This window comes from Dipodomys spectabilis, unplaced genomic scaffold (genome assembly GCF_019054845.1).
Source record: "Dipodomys spectabilis isolate Male_0828 unplaced genomic scaffold, ASM1905484v1 ptg000023l, whole genome shotgun sequence".
Lineage (NCBI taxonomy): Eukaryota > Metazoa > Chordata > Mammalia > Rodentia > Heteromyidae > Dipodomys > Dipodomys spectabilis.
In genome coordinates, this window is record NW_024870700.1 from 1,059,313 (window position 1) to 1,083,021 (window position 23,709).

At 43.5% G+C, this 23,709-nt stretch overlaps 2 protein-coding genes across 3 annotated transcripts; one reads left to right on the forward strand and one right to left on the reverse strand.

The window, feature by feature from the left end:
* Positions 1-2,406: 2,406 nt before the first annotated feature.
* On the reverse strand, positions 2,407-8,141 carry Thyn1 (thymocyte nuclear protein 1). Of its 2 annotated transcripts, none has more exons than XM_042674832.1 (8): positions 8,053-8,141; positions 7,802-7,923; positions 5,814-5,995; positions 4,474-4,542; positions 4,027-4,119; positions 3,424-3,519; positions 2,943-3,093; positions 2,407-2,619 (listed from the first exon to the last, which is right to left on the reverse strand). In XM_042674832.1, exons 2-8 carry the CDS (start codon positions 7,842-7,844, stop codon positions 2,573-2,575), a joined length of 681 nt encoding a protein of 226 aa, XP_042530766.1. In that variant the 5' UTR covers positions 7,845-7,923; positions 8,053-8,141; the 3' UTR covers positions 2,407-2,572. The 2 variants fall into 2 exon arrangements, with proteins under 2 accessions (XP_042530766.1, XP_042530767.1); XM_042674833.1 differs by having other exon boundaries at positions 2,407-2,724.
* Positions 8,142-8,365: 224 nt separating this feature from the next.
* On the forward strand, positions 8,366-22,791 carry Acad8 (acyl-CoA dehydrogenase family member 8). Its single transcript, XM_042674830.1, has 11 exons — positions 8,366-8,515; positions 11,698-11,798; positions 12,285-12,454; positions 12,979-13,088; positions 13,477-13,553; positions 13,995-14,132; positions 16,304-16,439; positions 16,534-16,631; positions 16,950-17,102; positions 17,988-18,090; positions 21,866-22,791. Exons 1-11 carry the CDS (start codon positions 8,401-8,403, stop codon positions 21,916-21,918), a joined length of 1,254 nt encoding a protein of 417 aa, XP_042530764.1. The 5' UTR covers positions 8,366-8,400; the 3' UTR covers positions 21,919-22,791.
* Positions 22,792-23,709: the final 918 nt, after the last annotated feature.

Sequence of the window (23,709 nt, forward strand, 5' to 3'; positions counted from 1 at the left end):
CTCTCTGGGAGTCTCGGGCGAGGTGCTTTGAAGTTTCCACAAGCCACCTCTTTGGCCTACCACTTCTGGGACCCAGGTACCTCTCCATCTTTTCAGGCTTGTCAGGAGCATCCTGGAGCAGAAACAAGTGAAAGGGCCTGGAGCTGACTGTCCCCTTACCCATAAGAAATGTCTGGGCACAGAGAAGCCTGGAGTCCATTACACAATAGCCAGGGGACTGAGGAAGAAGGACAAGGCATGGCAACTTGTCTTCCTGATCATGTGACTCCACTTCGAAGCCCTGAGGGCTGGGTTGTGCTAGGGTATTGTTGTGTTCCCCAAACCCTAAGCATGATGGTTGTCTCCTTGAAGCAGAAGTCCTGGCAGGGACCAGGATCATTTTGCCTCCCAGAGTGGACTCTATCACTCCCGACCCCCCACCTAATGTCTGGGAATTAGGGCTTAGTTTCAAACACTTGGAAATTTTGTTCTTATCCCCACATCCCTAGCACCTTCTTCCCTCTACTTGTAAGGGAGGGAGATTAGGGTCCCCACAAAGGACTCTGCTACCACCTCAGAATAATTCTGCTTGCCAAATTATATCTTCATTTTCACAAGTTCACTGACCCAAGATTAGGACCATTGTTATTATTTTTTTTTTTTTTTTGGAAAAACATGAATAGGAAAATTCTCCTAGATATTGTTACCCTAGGGGAGAGGCAGTTCCCTCTCTGTTGCTCTGTATTCAGGCCTACAGTAGTAAAGATGTTTACTGCCTGCCCTGTCTCATCTGGGAATGGCCAGAACTACTCTCCTATTGGCCTCTCTTCCCTCTATACAAAACCAAACAGACCCCACTGGCCAATGGGTACCATAGTTAGTGATCTGCATTACTGGCAATTTGGAAAGTAGAACTTTGGTTGCTGTGTTGTCTCAGTTCGTGTGGAAAATGGGGACCCCTCTTTTCCTCAGAAAACTGCAGTCTTGGGCCTTGACTGGACAGAAATCATGGAACAGAACTGAAGGGAAAGGCCCTGGGGTACACATAAAGTTAACTGGGTGCAGCAGAGCCAAGGAAGGCAAAGGCTTCCCCCATGCCAGACCCCAAGTTCAGGTGCGATACACAATCCCTGTGGAACAAGATCATCCATCCAGCTGCTGTTGGATTATCAAGGCTGGAGCTAAGTGTATGAGGGAGGCGGGTTCAGTGGTATTGCCTTTTTCAGAGCATGAGATTAGGCTCTGGTGTGCCTCCTTTTACTAGAGCTAGTATTCTAATTAAAAAGCATTTGTCAATTCCTCTGCCTCCCAACTGACAACACAAATTCATTCACCCATTTTCCTAACATTCTAAACCTTCCTTCTGGGAGAACTAGAAGAGACAGAATTTGCTTCCTCTTGCACTGTGTACAGCCAGGTCTAGTTTTCTGACTCTGCCCCTGTTCTCATCTCTTCTCTACTGTGAAAGTGAGGGGAAGCTCCTGTCCCCCCTCCTTTAAGGTTCCCAGACCTGGGAGTGCACAGGTACTAAACCAAGCAGTGCAACTTGTAATTACGCAGCTGCAGTGTTTACATGTTTCTTAATGTGTTGTCTTTTCAATGGCTGTATTTTAAAAAGAATACTTGTTTTAATGGTCTCTCTAATTAAAGGAAGCCCCTGTGGCTTTAGAGGCATTGTGCTCACGGTCCACCAGATTCTGTGGTCTCTTGTCTTACAATGTCCTACCTCTGACACTCAGGGAAAGATTCTTATCCCAACTCTACCACAGCTCCTGCTTTCTCAGTGGACAGCTCCTGAAAAGCAAGGATGAGCACCTGTTTTAGATGATTACATGGCTGGAAAGCAAATTTAGGTTTTACCTCTTATCTGGCAACTTACTCTAAAACCCATTTAAACCTCAGTAAAACCCAGAGGACCTTAAAGGCTGGTGAGAAAGACTGGTTTAGGTCTAAAAATGCATTTCAGTGAATGTTACAAGACCAAAGAACTCATCCCTACATTTTTCTATTTGTTAAGTAAATATCAGCAAGGGTAGAGGTGGATGGGAGAGGCTCCCTCCATCTTTCCAATGGCCAAAGGAGCAGCCTTGATCTAAGAGATGTGCAGGAGTATTCTGCCACACCCAATGAAGGTGAAACGTCTTGTTTGCTTGCTTTTTGATAGTACAGTGTTGGTTCTCACTTGGCCTTTTCACAAAAGGATGGAATTCTACTAGTTCAACCACTTCTGGCATTTTGATGGGTGTTCTTGTTTGTTTGTTTTATGGGGTGTTTTGCTGGTAAATTGGCAGACAAGTGTCACAGATTTGTCTGTCTGGGCTGGCTTCAAACCTTAATCCTCAGATCTTAGCCTCCCTAGTAACATGGATCACAGGTGTGAGCCACCAGCACCAGGTACCAATGAAGTTTTAGAAGAAAACTTTCAACTTTGGTATCAAACATTTTATTGAAAAAAAAAAAAGTAAATAAACACATTTGTACATGATCCCAGGTGAATGCAATAGGCAAACTTTTTCTAAAAGCTTTTCTTTCCCCTTCTTTCCTTCCTTCCTTCTTTCTCTTTTTGGTGTCCATTCCAACAGCAATACCTCAGTTAACTTGGTTCCTTTTCCTCCAGGCTCAAAATAAAATCAAACTCTTCTACCAGAAACAAAAAGGGATAAAAAGAAGAAATAGGTTTCTTCCTGAACAAGAAAGTGAATGGCAGGCTCCAGTAGATCTTTGGTGCGATACTGCATCAGGTAGCTAATCATTCAAAAATGATAAAGATGTTTTTAAAATGCCAAGGATTTGAATACTGGGCACATAGCAATGGGAAACTCAGGACCTCCTCCCTCAAAGGTCTCACAAGTGAAGATACTGATTCAAAAGGATTTACTACTGTGCGCAAGTTTAATCAGCTAGTGAGTGAATTCATGGGGGGCAGTTCTAATGTATGGATAAGGGAAGGGGCCCATTCTTACCTTGGGTCAGCGGTTGAATTGAAAGTCTCTGCCTAGTGAAGAGCGCCATATTTTTTAAGGGGCCACCAGTTGTTTTATGAGTCTGGTGGTAGGTTTTGAGCTCAGCCAGGGAGATGAAACGCTTCATCATCCGTACAAACTGTACATCCACCTATGTGACATCAGTGTACGGGTCAAAGGTTTGTCTAGCCAGGCTCTGCAACACTTGTCATATTGCCGAGACTGGCCTTACATGCCTGGGCTCAAACAATCCTCCAGCCTCCACCTCCTGAGTGCTGGGACAATGGTATGTGCCTTATGCCAACACATAATGGTTTTTGGCTGCTTGCAGGAAGCTCCCGGGGATAAGGCTGCCAATTCTGTTCTAATGACCTAAATCAGCATATCCTCAATTGAGCAAGACTTGACTGTGCTCCTTGTATCCTGCCCTTCTCCCTTCATCCACCTTTCCCTGCTCACAAAATAGAACAGGAGTCTTTACCATGGACCATTTGGGGTTGTCCTCTTTGCTGGATGGGTCATAATGAGGATTGTTTTTGTCAAACTGTGTGTGATCTGGGTAAGCCTCCTTAACAATCTGAAACAACATCCAAAGTTTCTCATCATTTCAGCTCCATAGCCAATCATGAATAAAAATCTTTCATTCTTACTCTACCCATTTGTACCCACCTTCCCCCTTGCTATACAGCCAGCCAATCAGTGCTCATATGTCTAAAAATATTATAGCCTAGGGCAAATACAGTTAGGAAATCAGCCTTGCTTTTATTTTATAGTCTTACAAGCATGGTCTAAAACTAAATAGTAATGATTATTACTAACAACAATTTAGATAGGAGAAGTTGTCACCAGGCTTTCTTCTGAGTGAGAGACAAAGACATAGAGATGAAGAAGTGTGTGCTAGTAGGCCCTGAAATGAAAGCAAGATTTATTCTAGTCCTTACCATATTGGAAGGGAACAAGACAGTCTTGTCTCTGTTCCCGGGGAGAAAGACACCTCCTTTTGTTATCTATCTGAGCTGTATCCCTTAGACGAGTAAGTCTCTCTCAAGAGGGAGGGTCTTAATGTACAACCTAGCCCCCTTACCTTCATAAGTCCCACAATGCCTGGCTCTTTGCAATTGCTATGGTAGAAAAAGGCTTCTTCCTCCAACTTCATGGCTCTCAGGAAGTTCCGAGCCTGATCCAAGGGAGAAGAGACAGGGATTATCCTCCCTACCAGCTTGGAAATGCCAGCTTTGGGCAAAAAAAGTTTTTTTTTTTAATCAGTTCTCCTTTTATTAGATCACTTTTTCTATTTTTCAACTTCTTCCCAACTCATCAGTTTGTCCCTTTGCCAAAACATCCAGACTTGTGCTAGGACACTGGCCAGAACCAGGTCACTTACAGATTTCATACAATATATGTAAATACAGTATTAAAAAAATTTTTTTCAGGCTAAGGTTCTAGGAAAACAACTTTCTGGCCAAGAGGAGGAGGAGGTAGACATTTATCCAGTCCTAAGTCTCAGGAGCCTTGCACCTAATCCCCTTACCTGATAGTTTCGAACACCATCCCAGCATGCTGTCTGCTTGGGCTCTGCTTTGAGATCTTCAATGCCAAACTAGGCAAGAGGAAATAAAGCCATTCATGAAATCACCAAGGTCAAGGCCAATTAGTAAGCATATATGGAAGTTTCCTCCCTACCACTAAAAAGTGCAATAAGCTCTAACAGAAATGTGTAGTTTACTAGGAAACAGCTTCACAGAACCATTGATGTTGAATGGATTTAAGTCCTGGATTACTTGGATCTTGGATAATTAAGGGGATTAGCTGAATAGATAGCCAAGATGATAATCTCTTGGTTTCTGGCATTACTCTTATGAAGTATTATGTATTTCTTCTCTCAGGCTGTTATTAACACTGGTTTCCATCTACTTCCTGAATATATACCAAATTAAATAAGGAGGCACATAAGGGCTTGCCAGGGGCAAGCATGTTGGTAAGCAAGCATGTTGGTAAGCATCTGCAATTCCAGCATGGAGGATTAGTGAGCTTGAGGACTTCCTGAGGTACATAGTGAAACTCATCTCAAAACAAGAACAACAACAAAAAAACACGGAAACATTGAAGCTGGCAAACTAGCAGGCTTTAGGATCTAACCCCACACAGTTTTACTTGAACACAACTATACTTGTTTATGTAATATGGCCAATTTCCTACCATACAGGCAGTTTCAACAGAAACTATAAAACCCCCAGGCCTACAATATTTAATATCTTGCACTTCACAGAAGTTTGCCTAGGCCTACCTGGATAGAATCTAGTTACAAAACAGATAAGAGTCTGAACATGCCTAATCTGGATATCTGAAATCCAAAATGTTCTGAAATGTACCAATATTCAAAAGTTTTAGATTCAGATATTTTGATTAGATATGCTCAACCTGTACAACTTCCCACATATAGGACTGGGAAGGTGGCTCAGTGGTAGAGTGCTTGTCTTGCATGCATGAGGCCCTGAGTTCGATTCCTCAGCACCACATTAAGCAGAAAAAACTGGAAGTGGCTCAAGGCTCTTGAATTGAGCGCAAGAGCTGAGGGAAAGCACCCAGGCCCAGGGTTCAGGCCCCACGACCGACAAAAACAAGCAAAACTTCCCAAATACTCTACAAAAAAAAAAATCTCCAAACTGTGAAACACATCTGCACATCTGGTCCAAGGCATTTTGGCTAATATTCAACTTGTAATTGATGGTAATAAATTCTGCTGGTTTTATTCATTTTCACCTTTCCCACCCTTCAGAGGTAAGCTGGTGGTAGAACCCTATGCAGTCTCACATTCACTTTTCATTTAAGAAACAACAGCATGAAGGATTTGTAGCCAGATAGCCTCACCTTCACATCTACACCTTTCTCTAGCCGGCTCTCTGGCTCTGACTTCATCAGCCAGTACTTGCTTACATTCTTCCCATCATTTTTAGGGGCTGAAGTCTTCTGAGGGCTACAGTTTTCCTCTTTAGGCAATTCCTTGCCTGAGTTTGAAGTTTTGGAACGTTTTCCTGAAAGTCCCTTCTTATCTGTGATAGGAATGCAAAAAGCAAAGATCATGAGACAGGCATTGCTGGGTCAAGATTATAATGCTAGCTACTTAAAAAGCTGAGATCGAAGGATCATTGTTCAAAGCCAGCCCAGACAGGAAAGCCTGTGAGACACTTATCTCTAATAAACTACCCAAACGCCAGAAGTAGAGCTTTGGCTCAAATGATAGAGCACTAGCCTTGAGCAAAAAAAGCACAGGGACAGTACCCAAGCCTTGAGTTCAAGCCATAGGACCAGAACCGAAAAGAAAAGATGTCCCATAACCCTTGCTAGCAGGTAATGTGCTATCGTGGGAAAATGTACCCTTCGGTATCATACCTAGATTCAGATCCTGGATTGTAGGAGTACTAGCAGTAGTAGCATCTTAGTCTTATACATATGAAACTTCAGTTTATCTATGAGGAAATGGACAGAAAAACCTGCCTAACAGGGTATCCCTGGATTATCAATTTAATGAGGCAAGCCTTCCCATTCTTTAAGCTAAACTCAAATTCTACCTCCCTTTCAAGGCCTTCCCTGTGATGTTTCCCTCATTATATCCAACAGTCCAGTCTCCCAGATTTCACTTACACCTTTTTGCATGTTTGAGGTGGTCTCAAACATTTTATTTTGGAAAAGGAATTGTATTTCTTTCATCCTCACTTTTTAATCAATTCTTTCTTTCTTTTTCTTTTTTTTTTGGTCGGCTGTGAGGCTTGAACTCTGGGCTTGGACGCTGTTCCTGCACTCTTCAGCTCAAGACGAGCGTCTTCCGCTTGAGTCACAGCACCACTTCAAGTTTTCTAGTGGTTTACTGGGATAAGAGTCTCATGGCCTTTCCTGCCCAGGCTGGCTTAGAACTGTGATCCTCAGATCTCAGCCTCCTGAGTAGCTAGGATTACAGGCGTGAGCCACCGCACCCAGCAAATCAATTCTTTTTTAATTTAAAATTTTAACTGATAGATAAGACATGAAAACAGCACATATCATTGTGATTCCATGTGACATCTTGATACATGTACAGACTGTGTAATGTTTCAATCAGGTTGAATAAATCTATCTCCTGAAACATTCATAATTTCCTTATAGAGATGACATTCTAAATTCTTTCTTACAGCCTTTTGAAATGTACAGTACATCATCTATAGTCACCTTCCTGTGCAATAGCACAACTGAACTTAGTAGCCATTGACCAGCCACTCCCCATCCTTCATTCTGCTCAACTCTTCTGGCCTCCAGCAACTACTTACTGTCAACTCTTCCACGAGATCAACGTATTTTGTATTCCACGTAGGAGTGAGGTATATATATATATATAAAGTATATATATATACATAAATATATATATACACACACATACATACACACACATCATTACCTTCTATGCCTTGCTTATTCACTTAAAATGATGATCACCAGTTCCACCCACGTTGTCTTAAAGGGAATTACCTTTTTACCTCGGTACTTTGGACTCCGTATAACAAATAATAACTGTGGTTTGGGTGAACAAGCAAGAAGAAACTTGGAGGGAAAAGAAAAGGATGGGAGGAGGTTAATGAGTGACAATTGGATACCAAAAGCTTCCATCCACAAGCAGGGAATGGAAAATGAACACTGGGGGGGGGGGGGGGGGGGGAAGGGGAGACAAACTGGCCTCGAATTCCTAATCTTCCTGCCTCCACCTCCCCAGTGCTGGGGTTACAAGCGTGCACCACTGTGCCCAGCTTAAAGCGAACACTCCTGAACCGGCCTCAGAGAAATGCTGTTCAGGGGGACGGCCTTTTCTGCCGTCTCGGGCAGCTCACCTGAGCTGGCGGCCCCAGCCTGCCTCTTCCGGGGTCTTGCCATGGGCTCGGCGAGGGGCGGACGGGCAGATTTCCGGAGTCCACCGGGAGCGGCCAGAAGCCGTTCAGCCGTCCTCCAGAGCCTGCGCGCGGCAAAAAGAAGGCAACGGGAAGGGTAAAGGGCTGGCCTGCGGAGAACCGAGCCGACAGCGCTTACAAGCCCCGAGGGCCTTTTCCCCGGCCATCTATGAGATAACCTCGCACAACCTCACCTAAATCCTCTCCGGTTCTCGGCAACGTCCCCCGCTCTCGCGACCACGCTTCCCCACCTCACACAAACACGGGATCTGCGCAGACGCGGAGCCCGCCCCCTCTCCCCCCTCCCTCCGCCCGCCGGCACGCAGCCTAAGGGTTCCGTGGACTACAGGTCTCTTTGGTGCCTGCCACCGAGGATTTCTGGGAGTTGTAGTCCTCTCTTCCGAGAAGCACACCTGGAGCGAGGCTAACGAGGGTCATGTTAGACTACAATTCCCATAGTGCAGTGCGACAGAGGTCGCTGGTCAGTCCAGGCCAGTGCAAATGCTGCCAGGGTCCAGTTGCACTCCCTGTCTGTCTTTGTGATGGACAAGCTCCGGCTCGGCTACCTCTGCCTCGGGGCGCGCCTCAGCTGGCTTCGTCGCGGTCTCGGGACCCCCATCCAGACCTGCCACCGGAGCTTGACCTCCTGCATCGATCGTAAGGCTGAGACAAAGCGGGACTCCCGTGGGCTTCTGCGAGGAGCCTCAGGCTCGGCCTCCTCTGCGGTTCCCCCGGTGGAGGCCCGTCACCCCGAGCCCGCGTTGCAGGGCATCTCCCGCTCCTCGCGGCATCCTCTACCTCCCGAACCCACTTCCCTCTGCCCCGCTCGTTGCGGACACCCCCAGATGTGTAGCCTGTGACTGATGTGTGTGTGATGAAGTCGCGTGTGTGGATTCCGACGTTCAGGGGGAGCCTAAGCGGCGGGGGGGTTAAATGACCTGCAGGCTTAAAACCTGTGTTGCTGAAACTGGCAAGAAAAATAAACATGCGATTGAGAAGCCACTAGATAGGGAACGAACCGGAATGTCTGAGGGCAAATGGAATGTAAGCTGAAGGTGGAGAAGTGTTGGTCAATTACCAGGACAAAGAGAATGAGCTCTCTGTCTGTCTCCGAACTAGTTCTTGTTTTTTTCTGACAGTTTTTCATTTGTTTAAAAATGAAGGGAGATTTTACCTACAGAAGAATGTACTCTTGAAGCACACTAAGTATAGAATATTGTGTGTTGGGGGGGGGAGGTGAACCCTAAAACTACTCAAGAGGTGTTGCTTGGTATCATCTATCTCTTAGGATTTTGTAAACAAGGTCATTTGATTGATGCCAAAGCAGACTGGAGTGGTTATGGCAACCGATAATATAAATATGAGTGATTCCAGTAGTTACTGGTTTAACTCTAGCTGTTAGGACCTACTTCTGTTTAAAAAAAAGAATTATCTTAAAGTTGCACACAGGAGTTGCCATTTTACAAAGCAGTTTATGAATGCAGTGCATCTTGATCAGTGACCCCTTTCAGCATTCTCATCCATGTCTCCCAATCCACCCCTTCCTGCCTCATTCAGCTTTTCAGAAGAAATTATTTTATTTTAATTAGTCAATGAAAGAAAATTGTCTAATTGTATATCAAACCAAACAAATTAATAGGCTCTGGGTAGAGTGGTTTTGTGGTGGAGAATCTGCTAAACCTACACAAATCCCTGGGTTTAATCCTTATTACTGAAAAAGGAAATTTAAATGAATTGATAATTAACATACTTGAATGTTTCTTTGTGTTTTAAAGCTGAACAATTTTAAGAGAATTAAGATTTATTTTATATGGTACCTATATATTATATATAAAATGTCTTCATTTCATAGGTGAGAAAATGTGCTCAATGCAGCAAAAGTAGCCTTCTTGTTTTACATTGGGCTAACAGGTTTAGAGAGGTCCCTGACTTAAATGATCCATTTTCAGAGCCAGAACTCAAAAGCCTACAATTGTCAAGCATCTGAAGATTCTCAAATAGTTCTACTGGGCTCTACTTAAGTTTTCTACTTTGGATACATTTAAAGATGGTAGTTTTATTTTAAAAGCTTCTGGAGGCTTTGCCTTTTGCTTCTAATTAAGTTGTATGATAAAGGCTTTCCTCATCCCACTTGTTTTGTTTTTCCAATTTGCTTTGCCATTTGAGTATATTATGTGCTTACACTTTCACCTCTGCCTGTAACTGGCAAAGTTCGTGAGTCCTGTTGTTTGGCATATTTTCATGGTTGTTTTTGCCTTTTGAAAATTATGGAGTTTTACTTACTCTCCATGTTTTCCTTTACATACCTTACCCTTTCTCTGTGTGTGTGTGTGTGTGTGTGTGTGTGTGTGTGTGTGTGTGTGTGTGTGTCTGTCTGTCCATCCGTCCATCTGTCTTTGTGTCTGTATATATTCTGGGGCTCAAACTCAGTGCCTCACTCTTTCACTGGGCTTTTTTCATTCACAATTGATTCTTTTCCACTTGAGCCACAGCTACAGTCCTGTTGTGCTGTATTGTCAGGTACCAGGTTCTTGCTTAGCTTGTATACCTCATGTCTGGCACTGTGCCAATTGATCCATGCTTCCAGTCATAGAATAAAATTCTAATATTGTTAATGCTCACTGTCTTCTTTTACTCTCACGTGGCTTGGCTGACTCTACTTTTCTTATGTACTTATTTTTCAAAAATCTTTATTTCAGCCTGGTGCCCAGGGCTCACCCTTGTAATCCTATCTGCTCTCCTTTGGTTGTTTGGAATTGCTTGCCGTTAGGAAGTAGCTCTTTGCTCGGTCAAGTAAGACAATGATGAAGAAGATATAGTAACATACATTGAGCTACTAGGACTAAAACATGGTAGTACCTTCCATTTTGAAATTATTAACATTTAACCAAGTAGTTTATGAATACAATATACCTTGATCAGTGATATCTCTTTTGACATTCTTACCCATCCCATCCTATCCCTACACACCCCTTCCATCTCTCTTTTGAATTTTTCAGGATATACATTGGATTCTTGTCTGCGTTTTTCTCCTTTTTTTCATTTGTCTACCCCTGTCCCTTTGACCCTGCCCTCACCCCTTTTGAGTACCCACTTCCTAGTGTTTTATTTTGCTGAACTTTGATTTTGGCTTTCTAATAAATTACACTGTTTGAGATCTCCATTGGATCTACCATGTTTCAGTTATCATACAACAGGGCCTCAGGAATGCTAGACAACACTTGACTACATTGGACTCCGGCCCTTTAATTTGTATGGATTTATGAAGAGGAAGAAGTAAAGATATGTGCATGTACCAGTTCTGGGATTTAAACTCAGGATCTGGGCACTGTCCCTGAGCTTTCATGCTCCAAGACTTGTGCTCTAGCACTTGAGCCACCACAATCCCCAGATCTCAGTCTCCAGAGTAGGTAGGATTACAGGGGTAAGCCACCAGCACCAGGCCGAGATTAAGATCTTTGAAAAGTAAGTAGGTTGGAAAAATAAAGTCAACCAAGCCCTGTGGGAGTAAAGGGAGATAGGGATATTTCTTAATTGTCCAGTGTCTTGATCCATCCTGCTCTTCCCATTTTTTGCTTTTTGTATCCCTGTTTGCCCCCATTTCTGCCTATTTACAGCTGCCACTGTGGCACTTGTAAGATGTCTGCAGAGTCTGCCTGTGTTGTCCTAGGCTGATATGGGTAAGCGTTAGAACTGTCTCCTCTCCAGCCGAGAAACTGTTACAGGTGTTCTGTGTCTGGGGAATGCTAAAATAACTCTGTCCTCTCAGCTTCCTGTTACTTCTGTTGTTCTCCTCTGGCTTTCATCCTAGAACTGAATATGTGTATTCCTACCCACAGCTTCCTTGGGATTAAATGAGGAGCAGAAAGTTTTTCAGAAAGTGGCCTTTGACTTTGCTGCCCAGGAAATGGCTCCAAATATGGCAGAGTGGGACCAGAAGGTAGGATGCTTCCCTGTGGCTAGATGCTCCACCAAGTGTCTCTGCTCACTCTGACCCATATCTTCCCCTCCTTGTAATTGCAATTGCCCAGTCTCCTTTCTCCATTTACCATAAGAAAACTATTAACAGTGACTCCTTTTCTAGAAGGCATCCAGATCCAGCTTCTTTCTCTCTTCCTCTCTCTCCCTCTCTCCCTTTCCCTCTCTCCTTCTCTCTCTCCCTCTCCTTCTCCCTCCCCCCCTTCTCTCTTTCTAGCTCTGAGGCTTGAACTCAAAAGCTGGGCACTATCCCTGGGCTTTTTTTGCGCAGGTTTAGAATCTACCACTTGAGCCAGAGCATCACTTCCAGCTTTTCTGGGTGGTTAATTAGAGATCAATCTTTCCTGGGCTGGCTTTGAACCATGATCCTCATATCTCCATCTCCTGAGTAGCTAGGATAACAGGTGTGAGTCACCAGTGCCCAGCTTTCTCTCTTGTTTGTGGATAGGAGATGTTCCCTGTGGATATGATGCGGAAGGCAGCACAGCTAGGCTTTGGGGGAGTCTACGTCCGAACAGATGTTGGTGGATCTGGACTGTCACGGCTTGATACCTCTGTCATCTTTGAAGCATTGGCTACAGGCTGCACCAGCACCACAGCCTACATGAGCATCCACAAGTGAGTAAACATTCACATGGAGTGACCAGGAAGTTTCTGGCTTATAAGGAGAAGTTGATTCATGTGGGATGGATTGCTTGTCCTTGAGAAACAAAACTATTGCTAAGACATCCTAGATATGCCACCTGTGGACTTGATCCTATCTTGTACACTGCTTAGAGAATCAGGTCAGCTAGCCTTCTCCCAAGTCCTAGTACCCACTACCAGCAGACTGCTCCAGTAGAGTAGTCAGGGTACTGTCACCTTTTCCCTCTATCCACAGATGAAACTTCCAATAATTTGAGAAAGTAGGAAGTACATTTAACACTTATTTCTAGAAGTTCTAATTGGAAGTAGTATAAACATCCAGGTAAGAAATATCACATCCTAGTGTCTCTGTTTAGAACACATTCCAGGAATATATTTTCGCCTAGTCGTTTCCTTTCAAGTTGAATCTGCTTTGCTGTCCTTTGTTCTCTTCCACTTCACCCCATTTTCTTTTCTGTCTTTATTTCTGTCAATATCTTACTTGATGCATCAATCAGCATGTGTGTGTGGATGATTGATAGCTTTGGAAATGAAGAACAGAGACATAAGCTTTGCCCACCACTTTGTGCCATGGAGAAGTTTGCCTCCTACTGCCTCACTGAACCAGGTGGGTTTGCCATTCTTAGCAGGGGAAGACTTCTCAGGGAGAGAGGTAGAGCTAGTGTGCACTGTTCACCCACTGACCCACAGAGCCCTTACTTAACCAAGTTTGGTTGTAGAGTAACAAGAATCCCATCTGTGTCACAGGTACCAAAGGTCTTCAGATTTCCTCTCAGCTGCAAACCACTGCTAGCTGGTGTGTCAGGAGAGGAACTATGGTCTGCTTAATGCAAGCAGTTTTTACCAAGTACTAAAAATTCCTTTGGCCATGTGGATCTTAAAGTAGTACACACCCAAATGTTTCTTAAAAAGATTCATGAGGAGATAGAACTATGCTGGGCAAGGGAATCATGACCTTCTCACCCCCTTTCTGTTCCATTTGAGCCCTGCTTCAGGAAGTGGAAGCGATGCTGCATCCCTTTTGACCACCGCTAAACAACAAGGAGATCATTACATCCTCAATGGCTCCAAGGTACCAGCATGCTGACCTCCCCGAACAACTCGTGTTTTCCTATCTTCTTCCTGATCCCCTGGGTCCTGAGCCTGAGTTAGTATTCCCACAGGAATGTTATATGCTAGGAAGAAAAACATTGACCCATTTCTCTTTACTCCTCTTCACTCTTTGTCTCTTATGATCTGATTTCAGATAATGTCATTCATATTGGTCTCTTGGGTTTTTGGACTCAACGCCTCATGTTCTCACTTGGCCTCCTTCCCCCACCCCCACCCCAAGGCTGATGCTCTATCGCTTGAACCACACCTGTTGTTCTTATCAACTAAATCCCTGATTCTCCAGTCATTGCATCTACTACTGATCCCTCCTTAGTGTCTTCTTTTGCCTATTGTAAGGAAGACTCCAGTGTTTTTCCCTGGTGTTAGGCTCCGAACTCATGTAGCACTTCTGTATCCACAGGCCTTCATCAGTGCAGGTGGTGAGTCAGACATCTATGTGGTTATGTGCCGAACTGGAGGACCAGGCCCCAAAGGCATCTCATGCATAGTTGTGGAGAAGGGGACCCCAGGCCTCAGCTTTGGCAAGAAGGAGAAAAAGGTGAGTGGCTGATTAGGAAGCTCAAATTAGGAGGCTTTTACTTGTCAGACAAACCCCTCCCTAATTTCATAAACTCGGTCACATACTTGATTTCCTACCTTAAGCACTTGCTTCTTTAGAGTGTTTAAAGAACTGAATAGAATAGGGTATTGTTAAGAAACAATGAGCTACTAGAGAAGGTGACAAAGTTTGCCAGTAAGTTTCACAAAACACCTATTGTTAAATGTTGTCATCATTTCCTCCACTCTTGGTTCAATGGTAGAGTGCTAACCTTGAGCAAAAGTGGAAGAAGTGCGTAGGTCCTGATTTGAAGTCTCTCTGGCACCAGAGAGAGAGAGAGAGAATTTCAACATCATATGCAGAAGAGACAAAATTAATATCAGGAATAGGCTCTAACAGGAGTAGTCTAGTTATACAGAATCTTCTACAAGGTAAAGGACATTATCCTTCCCTGATGTGGCTACAGCTTTTCTGGTAAGTTTAGGAGAGGGGCCATTTTCACAGTAGCTGGTTAGAGCACAAGTCCTAGAGGGTACCAGCTGTCTGTATTTGATGCTTTACTAATTAGACCAATGTGATCTTGCCTTCATATGCTTATATTGTGTTTAGAAAGCTCAGGCTGTGAAGCCCTGAGTTCAATCCCTAGTATTGCCAAAAAAAAAAAAGTGATTGTGTTTTTTTGAGTTAAAAGGGAACCTAGGTGTGTTATATAGTTTATAGTTTTTCCTAATCTGCCTTACTACAGCCTTACAGTTCTTTAAAGTTTTGAAATATATGGAGAAGATGATGAAGGGAATTAAGTGAAGACCTTACCAATTTATATATGAAACACCTCAATGAGATTTTATTTGAAGAAAAAGCTTCTTCCAGTTTTCTAGTCCAGCTCCCCTACTTAAGGTTGGAAAAAGGAAGGCCATAAGTAAGTCAAGTAGTTTTTTTCCAAAGATGAAAACTGTAACTAGGTAGTTACATGATGGAAATTTTCTTGGGCTTATGACTAACATATGGCATCCCCTGATACCCTGGTAAACTAGCTCTCTGAGACAAACAAAAGAGCTCCCATTTGTAGTGTTGGCCAATTTCTGCAGTATGAATGCTCTCATCAAAGTGATTTCAAGGCACCCCTGTATATCACAGAATGCTCAGTTAGAAGAGGTGTAATTGACTCCAATAAGCTGATGCCAGCACACCACTGGATCTCTTTGAAGCTAAATGTTAGACCAAGGGTTTCCCACACACTGCATGCTGTTGGCCTTAATTATAGCACATTTTAACAACTATGCTTCTAAAAGAAGTAAAGCTATTATTAATAAGATCTTTAGAAGTAAACTAACAGGCATGTTGGTACATGCCTGTAATCCAAACACTGGAGGATCATGAGTTAGAGGCCAGCCTGAGCTAAATGGTGAGATAGTATCTTAAACAATCAAAATAATAGGCAACAAAAACAAAATGCCTATAAGTAATTCTGACATTGTCTTTGTTCTTACAAAAGAATATGCTCACAGAATCACAAAAATTAGGTCAGGCCCTGTCCCAATCTTACAAGAAGTTTGTAGATAGAATAGATGTTAGATGTAGATTCTCTTAACATACTTTAAAAAAAATGTTTAATCTGGGCAACAGTGGCTTGTGCTTGTAATCCTAGGTACTCAGGAGGCTGAGATCTGAGGATCGTGGTTCAAAGCTAGCCCAGGCAGGAAAGTCCATGAGACTGTTTTTTTTTGGTTGGTCGTGGGACCTGAACTCTGGGCCTAGGAGCTGTCCCTCAGCTCTTCAGCTCAAGGCTAGCACTTTACCACTTGAGCCGTAGGACCACCACTGAGCCACCTTCCCAGCCCTCCATGAGATGCTTATTTCTAGTTAACCACCAGAAAACCAGAAGTGGTACTGTGGCTCAAAATAGTAGAGTGCTAGCCTTGAGCAAAAATGCTAAGAGTTCAAGACCCACAACTGATCGGAAAAAAAAATGTTTAGCTGAAATAAGCATCTTTGTTTCATGAGTGTTGATAAGCCTTTAACTCTGAACTTTCTTTCTTTCCTTGTTTTACGTTCTTGTGGGTCTGAGTCCCAGGGTGCTTTACTCTATACTTCACAGGCTTCTGTCCACAGAGAAGGCAGCCCTATGTGGGGCATTATTGGGCAGACACCCAGTTCTTGATTTTTGCCAGGTGGGGTGGAACTCCCAACCAACCCGAGCTGTAATCTTCGAAGACTGTGCTGTCCCTGTGGTCAACAGGATTGGGAGCGAGGGGCAGGGCTTTCATATTGCCATGAAGGGACTGAATGGCGGGCGGATCAACGTCGGTGAGGACCAGAAGGAATGGGGCAAGGAAGGAGTGGCTGGGGCCAGCTGCTCATCCTGAGGCCTCATGGAAGCCTTAACTCTCTTCCTCTCTAGCTTCCTGCTCTCTGGGAGCTGCTCATGCTTCAATCATCCATGCCCGAGAGCACCTCAAGGTCAGGAAGCAGTTTGGAGCACCTCTGGCCAGTAACCAGGTAAGGCCCTGAGTATCTGCATTTGCCTTCCATCTTTAGACCTGCTCTAGGACCCTTGTTCTCAGAGAAGACCATGATAGCCCTTGTGGTGCTTTCCAGAATCTGTCTTTTATTTCTATTCTGTCTTACCCATGGTCTTTCCTGGGAGGCAGTAATGCCAAGTCCAGGGCAAACGTAGCAGGCTTAGAAATTAGGAAACACTGTGTTTGCTCTGTAGAGGAGGTAGAAGACAAACATTGGGGTGTCAATTAGAAAGGTCTTCTGCTAGAGCCTATCTAAGCCCCTTTGTCTTGGTTCTTTTTCCTGCTGTGGCTGCAGTACCTACAATTCCAACTGGCTGACATGGCCACAAGGCTGGTTGCCTCAAGACTGATGGTTCGAAATGCTGCTGTGGCCTTGCAGGAAGAGCGGGAAGATGCAGTGGCCCTGTGCTCCATGGCCAAGCTCTTTGTTACAGACGAATGCTTTGCTGTAAGTAATAAGCTCTTTGGTTCCCCTGGAAAGGACAAGGAGCAGCTGCTAGGCGTAGAGATGTTGAAAAACTTGATTAAGTCAACTCTGGGACTCTATCCTTCCAATACAAACAAGAATGGCTTTGAGGCTTAAGGATATAAATTAATGCATGAGAAGCCTGCACAGAAGTTCTCATCGCTGGCCTTTTGGCCTGTCCTGTACTGTTATGCACTTCATTATAGCACTGTCTTTCAGATGTGTTCTAGACATGATCTTTGCAAGGTTCAGAGCGGTGTAGTATCTCTAGCCCAGATTTAACACTCATTGCCCTCTTTACCTTATGAGGACAAAGCCATTTCTACATCAAGGCTGTGTGGCTACTAGATGGTATCTGAGCTTCATATAATCCAGTCAAGGTGTTAGTAGGCAGCTTCTCCTGCGCCACTAATGAGAAAGGCAGAGGTCATTTGACTGGTGGGAATAGACAAGTAAGGTAGATGGACTTCCTTTTGTCTCTGACCATATAAAAGTATGGAGGGCTGGGAAATTGGCTCAGTGGTAGAGCGCTTGCCTTGCATGCCTGAGGCCCTGGGTTCGATTCCTCAGCACCACATAAGCAAAAAGAAAAAAGCCGGAAGTGGCGCTGTGGCTCAAGTGGTAGAGCGCTAGCCTTGAGCTGAAGAGCTGAGGGACAGTGCTCAGGCCCAGAGTTCAGGCCCCACGACTGGACCCCCAAGAAAAAAAAAAGAGTATGGAGCTCCTCTCTGAGCTTGGTGGCTATCTGTTGATTTTCCTCTGGTTAATATACAGTAGGCTGTCAGATTGGGGACTGGCATGGAGAGGGAAAGCAGATGTTCTAGTCTTCATGGAACTGAAGACAGTGAATCCCTTTTCTCCCTGCAGATCTGCAACCAGGCTTTGCAGATGCATGGGGGCTATGGCTACCTGAAGGATTATGCTGTTCAGCAGTATATGAGGGACTCCAGGGTCCACCAAATTCTAGAAGGTAAAAATGGCCAGAGGTTATTCTCTTTCAAAACAGTGATGGGGTAGTTGTCTTTCCAGCCTGGGCTATGTTGGCTAGTCCTCAGGATCCCACCAGGCTCTGTCTTTTGTCTTCCTCCTTCCTTCCTTTCCTCACTCCTGTTTTGGAAGTAGCCTGTTGACACATCAGAAAGAGTACTAGCCTAGGGACCAAGAGACTGCTTTGTCTCTCTGGATGAGACATCTGATCTACTTCTGCACTTTTCTCTTTGTGGATTAAAGAGAAGGTCAAAACTGAGATGGCAGTTTTCACTAGTGAAAAGTACACCAGTGGCTATTCGTCACTGTTACATAAAATACCTAGTCCACAGGGATCCCAGCACTTTTCATGCAATAATTTATGAACCCAGTAAAGGTGACTCACCTATGAACACAGCTTCTGAGGACATAGAGATTGGAAACGTCATAAAGTCCAGCCTGAGCAAAAAGTTAGACCCTGTCTCAACCAGCAAGGTAAGTGTTTTGATATGTACCTATGATCCCAGCTGCACAGGTAGGAGAATCATAGTCAGAAGCCACCAGGACAAAAACATGACTCCCTCCTCCAGAGTAGTAACTAAAAGGGGGAGAACATGTGGCTAGTAAGCGCAGAACCTGGAATTCAAACCTCATTACTTCTTCCCCCCAATTTTTTTATAAAACAAATGTGAGCCAGCAGCTTTACAAATTGATTATCAGCTCTATATCCTAAAATATGTTCATAAATATTTGTATAAACAGTGGATTTTTCCAATAAAGTTGTCAGTATGTGGATTTCTCCTTGGTAGCCACAAACATACTATCTGGGGAGTGTGTGAGATGTGAGTCAAGCTGTGCAAATGGCGCATAAACCTTGAAGTGACATAGCTCTTCTGTTGTCTTGTTGGGTTTGTAATATTGGACTCTTTATGCTTACTAGGTAAACATCCTTCCACTCAAGCTACACACTTTTTGTTTTTATTTTGTTTTTGAGATAATATCTCACAAAAGCAGGGCGCTGGTGGCTCACGCCTGTAATCCTAGCTACTCAAAAGGCTGAGATCTGAGGATCACAGTTCAAAGCCAGCCAGGGCAGGAAAGTCCATGAGACTCTTATCTCCAATAAACCACTAGAAAACCAGAAGTGGCACTGTGGCTCAAGTGGTAGAGTGCTCGCCTTGAGCTACAGAGCGCAGGGACAGTGCCCAAGCCCTGAATTCAACCCACCCCCCCCAAAAAAAAAGGAGAGATACCATCTCACTGCTGCTTAGACTAACCTCCAATTGGTAATCCTTCATTCTTCATCTCATGATTTCCTGTATGATTGCAACTAGCTTACAGTGACAGCACTTGTTCCAGCTAGTATGGGTGGGTGTCTGGGACTACTTTAGTAGGAATATAGAACAATCTTGTGAGTGTTTGTCTCCCTGTCTGTTTTAAAACATCTTTCTCATACCTGAGCAGATACCAGAATTCTCTGTAGAGCCCCACCCCAAATTGTTGGTGCCATTGGGTCTGAGCTTTGCACTTGTAGGAAGTTTAAAGGAAGGCTATGGCTTTATGTGGAAATCACAATTGGAGCCCAATAGAAAGAGTCATAAATTTCCCAGTTACTGTACTGAAACCTCATTTTTGGTCATTGTGCTCAACTTTCCCACAACTTACAACTGTGGGAAAGTTCACCTTTCTTCTAAAGGCTGTCTTTTAAGCTGGCTGTTGAGTGAGAAAAACCACACATTGTTTCAAGTCACATCATCATCACACAGTGAAAAATTAGAACACTAGTCACTGTCACCTTGTTGCTTAAGGACTTTTGGGCAAAAGTGCAATGGTTGGTTTGGTTTTATTTGTCTTGTGTGGTTGTTCAAGACACAAGGTACTTTGTGTGTCTCTTTATATTAAAAATGAAGCAAGCTGGATACCGGTGGCATCCTCACTACTCAAAAGGTTAAGATTTAAGGAAAATGGCTCGAAGCCAGCATTGGCTGGCTTCTTTCCAGTAAACTACTCAGAAAAAGCTAGAAGTAGCACTCTGACCCAAGTGGTAGAGTGCTAGCCTTGAGCACAGAGAGGCTCAGGGACAGTGCCCAGGCCCTGAGTTCAAGCCCCAGGACTGATACGCACATATACACTCAAAAAAAAAAAAAAAAAGCTCCTAACAACTGATTCTCCTCCTTTAAGAGAAAAATGTTCTCTTTTAAAGTTCAGTTTGCTGGGCTGGGAATGTGGTTTAGTGGTAGAGTGCTTGCCTAGCATATGTGAAGCCCTGGGTTCCATTCCTCAGTGCCATATAAACAGAAAAAGCTTGAAGTGGTGCTGTGGATCAAGTGGTAGAGTCCTAGCCTTGATCAAAAGAAGCTGAGGGACAGCGCCCAGGCCCCAAGTTTAAGCCCCAGAACTGTCAAAAATAAATAAATAAATAAAAATTAAAGTTCAGTTTGCTGATTGCCAAAGAAGTGTGTGTTTATGGTTGAAAAGCTGTAAAATAATTCAGTTGTACTGGCGCATGCCTGATACTACCAGTACTCAGGAGGCAGAGATCAGGAGGATCAAGGTGAAAGGTCAGACAGGACAAAAAGTCCCCTAGACTCCATTTTAATCAATAGCTAGGATGCAGTATGGTACACACCTGTCATCCTATGACCTTGGAAGTCTGAGATTGTGAGGATTTTACAATAGTTCTCAAGACTCTATCCTATCTTAACCAAAGAAGCTGGGCACGGTGATGTACATCTGTCATCCCAGCTATGGCAGGAAACTTAAAATAGAATTATAGCACAGGCCTGTGCTCAGGCAAAGAGGGAAAGCCTATCTAAAATACTCAGTGTGTAGATAGATGGGCTGGAGGTGGCTTGGTGGGAGAACCCTTGCTCTGAGTTCAAACCCCATAACACCAAAATACATATATATATATATATATATATATAAAACACACACACACACACACACACACACACACACGGAAAGTAAAAGTATTCCTTTTCCTTCATCCAGAATTATTAATTTTTATTATTTTTTTATTTTTTGGTGGTGGTAGTAGTTATGAGGCTTGAACTCTGGGCCTGGGTGCTGTCCCTTAGCTCTGCAGCTCAAGGCTAGCGCTCTACCACTTGAGCTACGGTGCCAATTCCAGTTTTCTGGTGGTTTATTGGAGATAAGAGTCTCACAGACTTTGCTGCCTGGGCTGGCTTTGAACCATGATCCTCAGATCTCAGCCTCCTGAACAACTAGGATTACAGGTGTGAGCCACCAATGCCTGGCGCTTTTTTTTTGTTGTTGTTTGTTTTGTTTTTCTATTTCTGGAAGTACTTTTTGTTTTTTAAAGTAGAGTTATATTCTACCTTTTTTTTGTATTTGTATGCTAGTTCTGGGGCTTGAACTCAGGGCCTCATGATCTTTCTTAGCCTTTTTACTCAAGGTTGGTGCTCTACCATTTCCTAGTTTTTGGTGGTTAATTGGAGATAAATGTCTCAGATTTGTCTGCTGAGGCTGACTTTGACCCAGGATCCCGTGATCTCAGCCTTCTGAGTAGTTTGGATTATAGGAATGAGATACCAGTGCTCTTCCCCGCTACCCCACCCCCACCCCGCTTTTCTAAATCTAATGCAAGCATTTTTTTAATCATGAGATTTTAAAAAAACAATTATTTCTCATTTCTTGTCTCCTCCCCACCCACCTTGTACCATAGAGAAAAAGGATAAGAGCAACCATTGTAGTTTAAATCCATGACTATCTGCTCCTTCTAGATCTAGATCCTTCCTGCTTTCTCCCTCTTTCAGGTAGCAACGAAGTGATGAAGATGCTGGTCTCTCGAAGCCTGCTTCAGGAGTAGCACACATGGGGTGCCCTGGCATGGTGTTCACTGTGCAGCTGCCACCACCATTGAGTGCTCCCACATGGACTGTTCACTTCCGAGTGGGATCATGGAATATGAAGGGTTGAGCTTTTCCGAGGTGCGACCTGAGCTTTGTGTTGGCTCTTGGGCTGTAATAGAGTGTTCAGAAACAGAAGAGCTTCCCTGACAAGTCATGTCTCTCTCACAAACACAGAACCCCTAATGCCAGAAAGACAATCAGTGAACATCTATTATCAAAGTCTTGCCTTGGATCCCCATGGTCTCAATTGGTCTGCATTTTACCAGCTCCCTTGATTTCTCCCTCAGGGGACTGGGTACTTCCCTGAGGCTTTTCCTCATCATAGAACAAAGATGTTGAGAGGCTAGGAGAGGGAGCCCTCTGTGCCAAAGTAGCAATGTCTGGCTAGCACTCTGAATGTAAATCAGGATTTAGTGAGTATTTGGGAAGCTACTGTTAAGCTGTGCTTAGTGTGTATCTGCACTTCTGAGCTACCCAGTTAATCAAGGACTGTTGTTAATTGGAATTTTGAATGTGTGCTGGTGGTTTCTTTTTGGGCTTTTTTGCGGGGGAGGGAATTTGTTTATTGTTTTGGGGTTTTTGTTTTTTTGAGAGGCTTGTGGTCTACAAATGATATTTAGGGTTTTTATCAACCTTTCTATCTGGGCTTGTTTTCTGTTTCAGATTGCTTCTCTACTGAAATACTTTTAATCACTACATTAGTAAATAAATTCTCTCCCTTTTTATATTATCTCTATTCACTAATGTTGGTTTTTACTTCATCTTATAAACTGTCTATACTATTTTTAAGAGATGTGTTATATTTGATTAAACATTTCACTGAATTTGGAGTAATAGTTTAAAATCTCTCCTCGGCAGTTTTTGTCCTTTGGAAAGTATGCCCCATGGGCTAAAGCCATAGCTTAAGTGGTAGAGTGCTTGCTTAGCAAGGCCTGAATGCAGATACTAGTACTGCTGAAGAAGTGAATACATAGACAAATAATTAAGCAACTATGAGCATGCTCTTTAAATTATTAATAGTTTTCAAAATAAACATGGTTTATGTATATGAAAGTATTTAAAGTATTATTCAAAGATGAAAACTTTTAGGAAAACTGGATACATATAAATTTTACTCCTTTGTCTCTATAGAAGACATATATACATGACCTTCTGTGAACCATTCTGTTAACTACAAGTCAGTATTTATAGAAAAATCTGTTCATCTGTAGCCACAACACTTTTGTTAGGCTGTGCTGGGGATTAAACTCAGGGACTTCTGCTTGGTAGGCAGACATTCTACTCCTGTAGCTACTTCTGTAGCTCCATACAAAACACACAAACACACACACGCTTTCTTTTTGTTTTCTTTCTTTTCTTTTCTTTTTTTTTTTTTTTTTTTTTGCTGGTAGTATTGGGGTTTGACCCCAGAGCTTTGGCTATACCACTGGAGCCATGCAGCCCTTTGGGCTGTAGTTTGTTTGTTTTGACAGTACTGGTCCTTGTAAGGCGATCACTCTGCTGTTTAAGCCATGCCTCTAGCACCTTTTAATGTTGGTTATTTTCAAGGTAAGGACTCGATTTATGCCCAGGCTGGCCTGAGCTTCAGTCCTCCTTCTGTCTTTCCATGTGTCTGGCCTTACAGGCCAGATGTCAAGCTGGAATGACAAACACATACCACTACACCTAGACATTGAGTGAGATGGAGTCTTTTGATGTTTTATGCCCTTGCTGGCCTCAAATCTTGACCAATTTATTCCTCCCAAAGA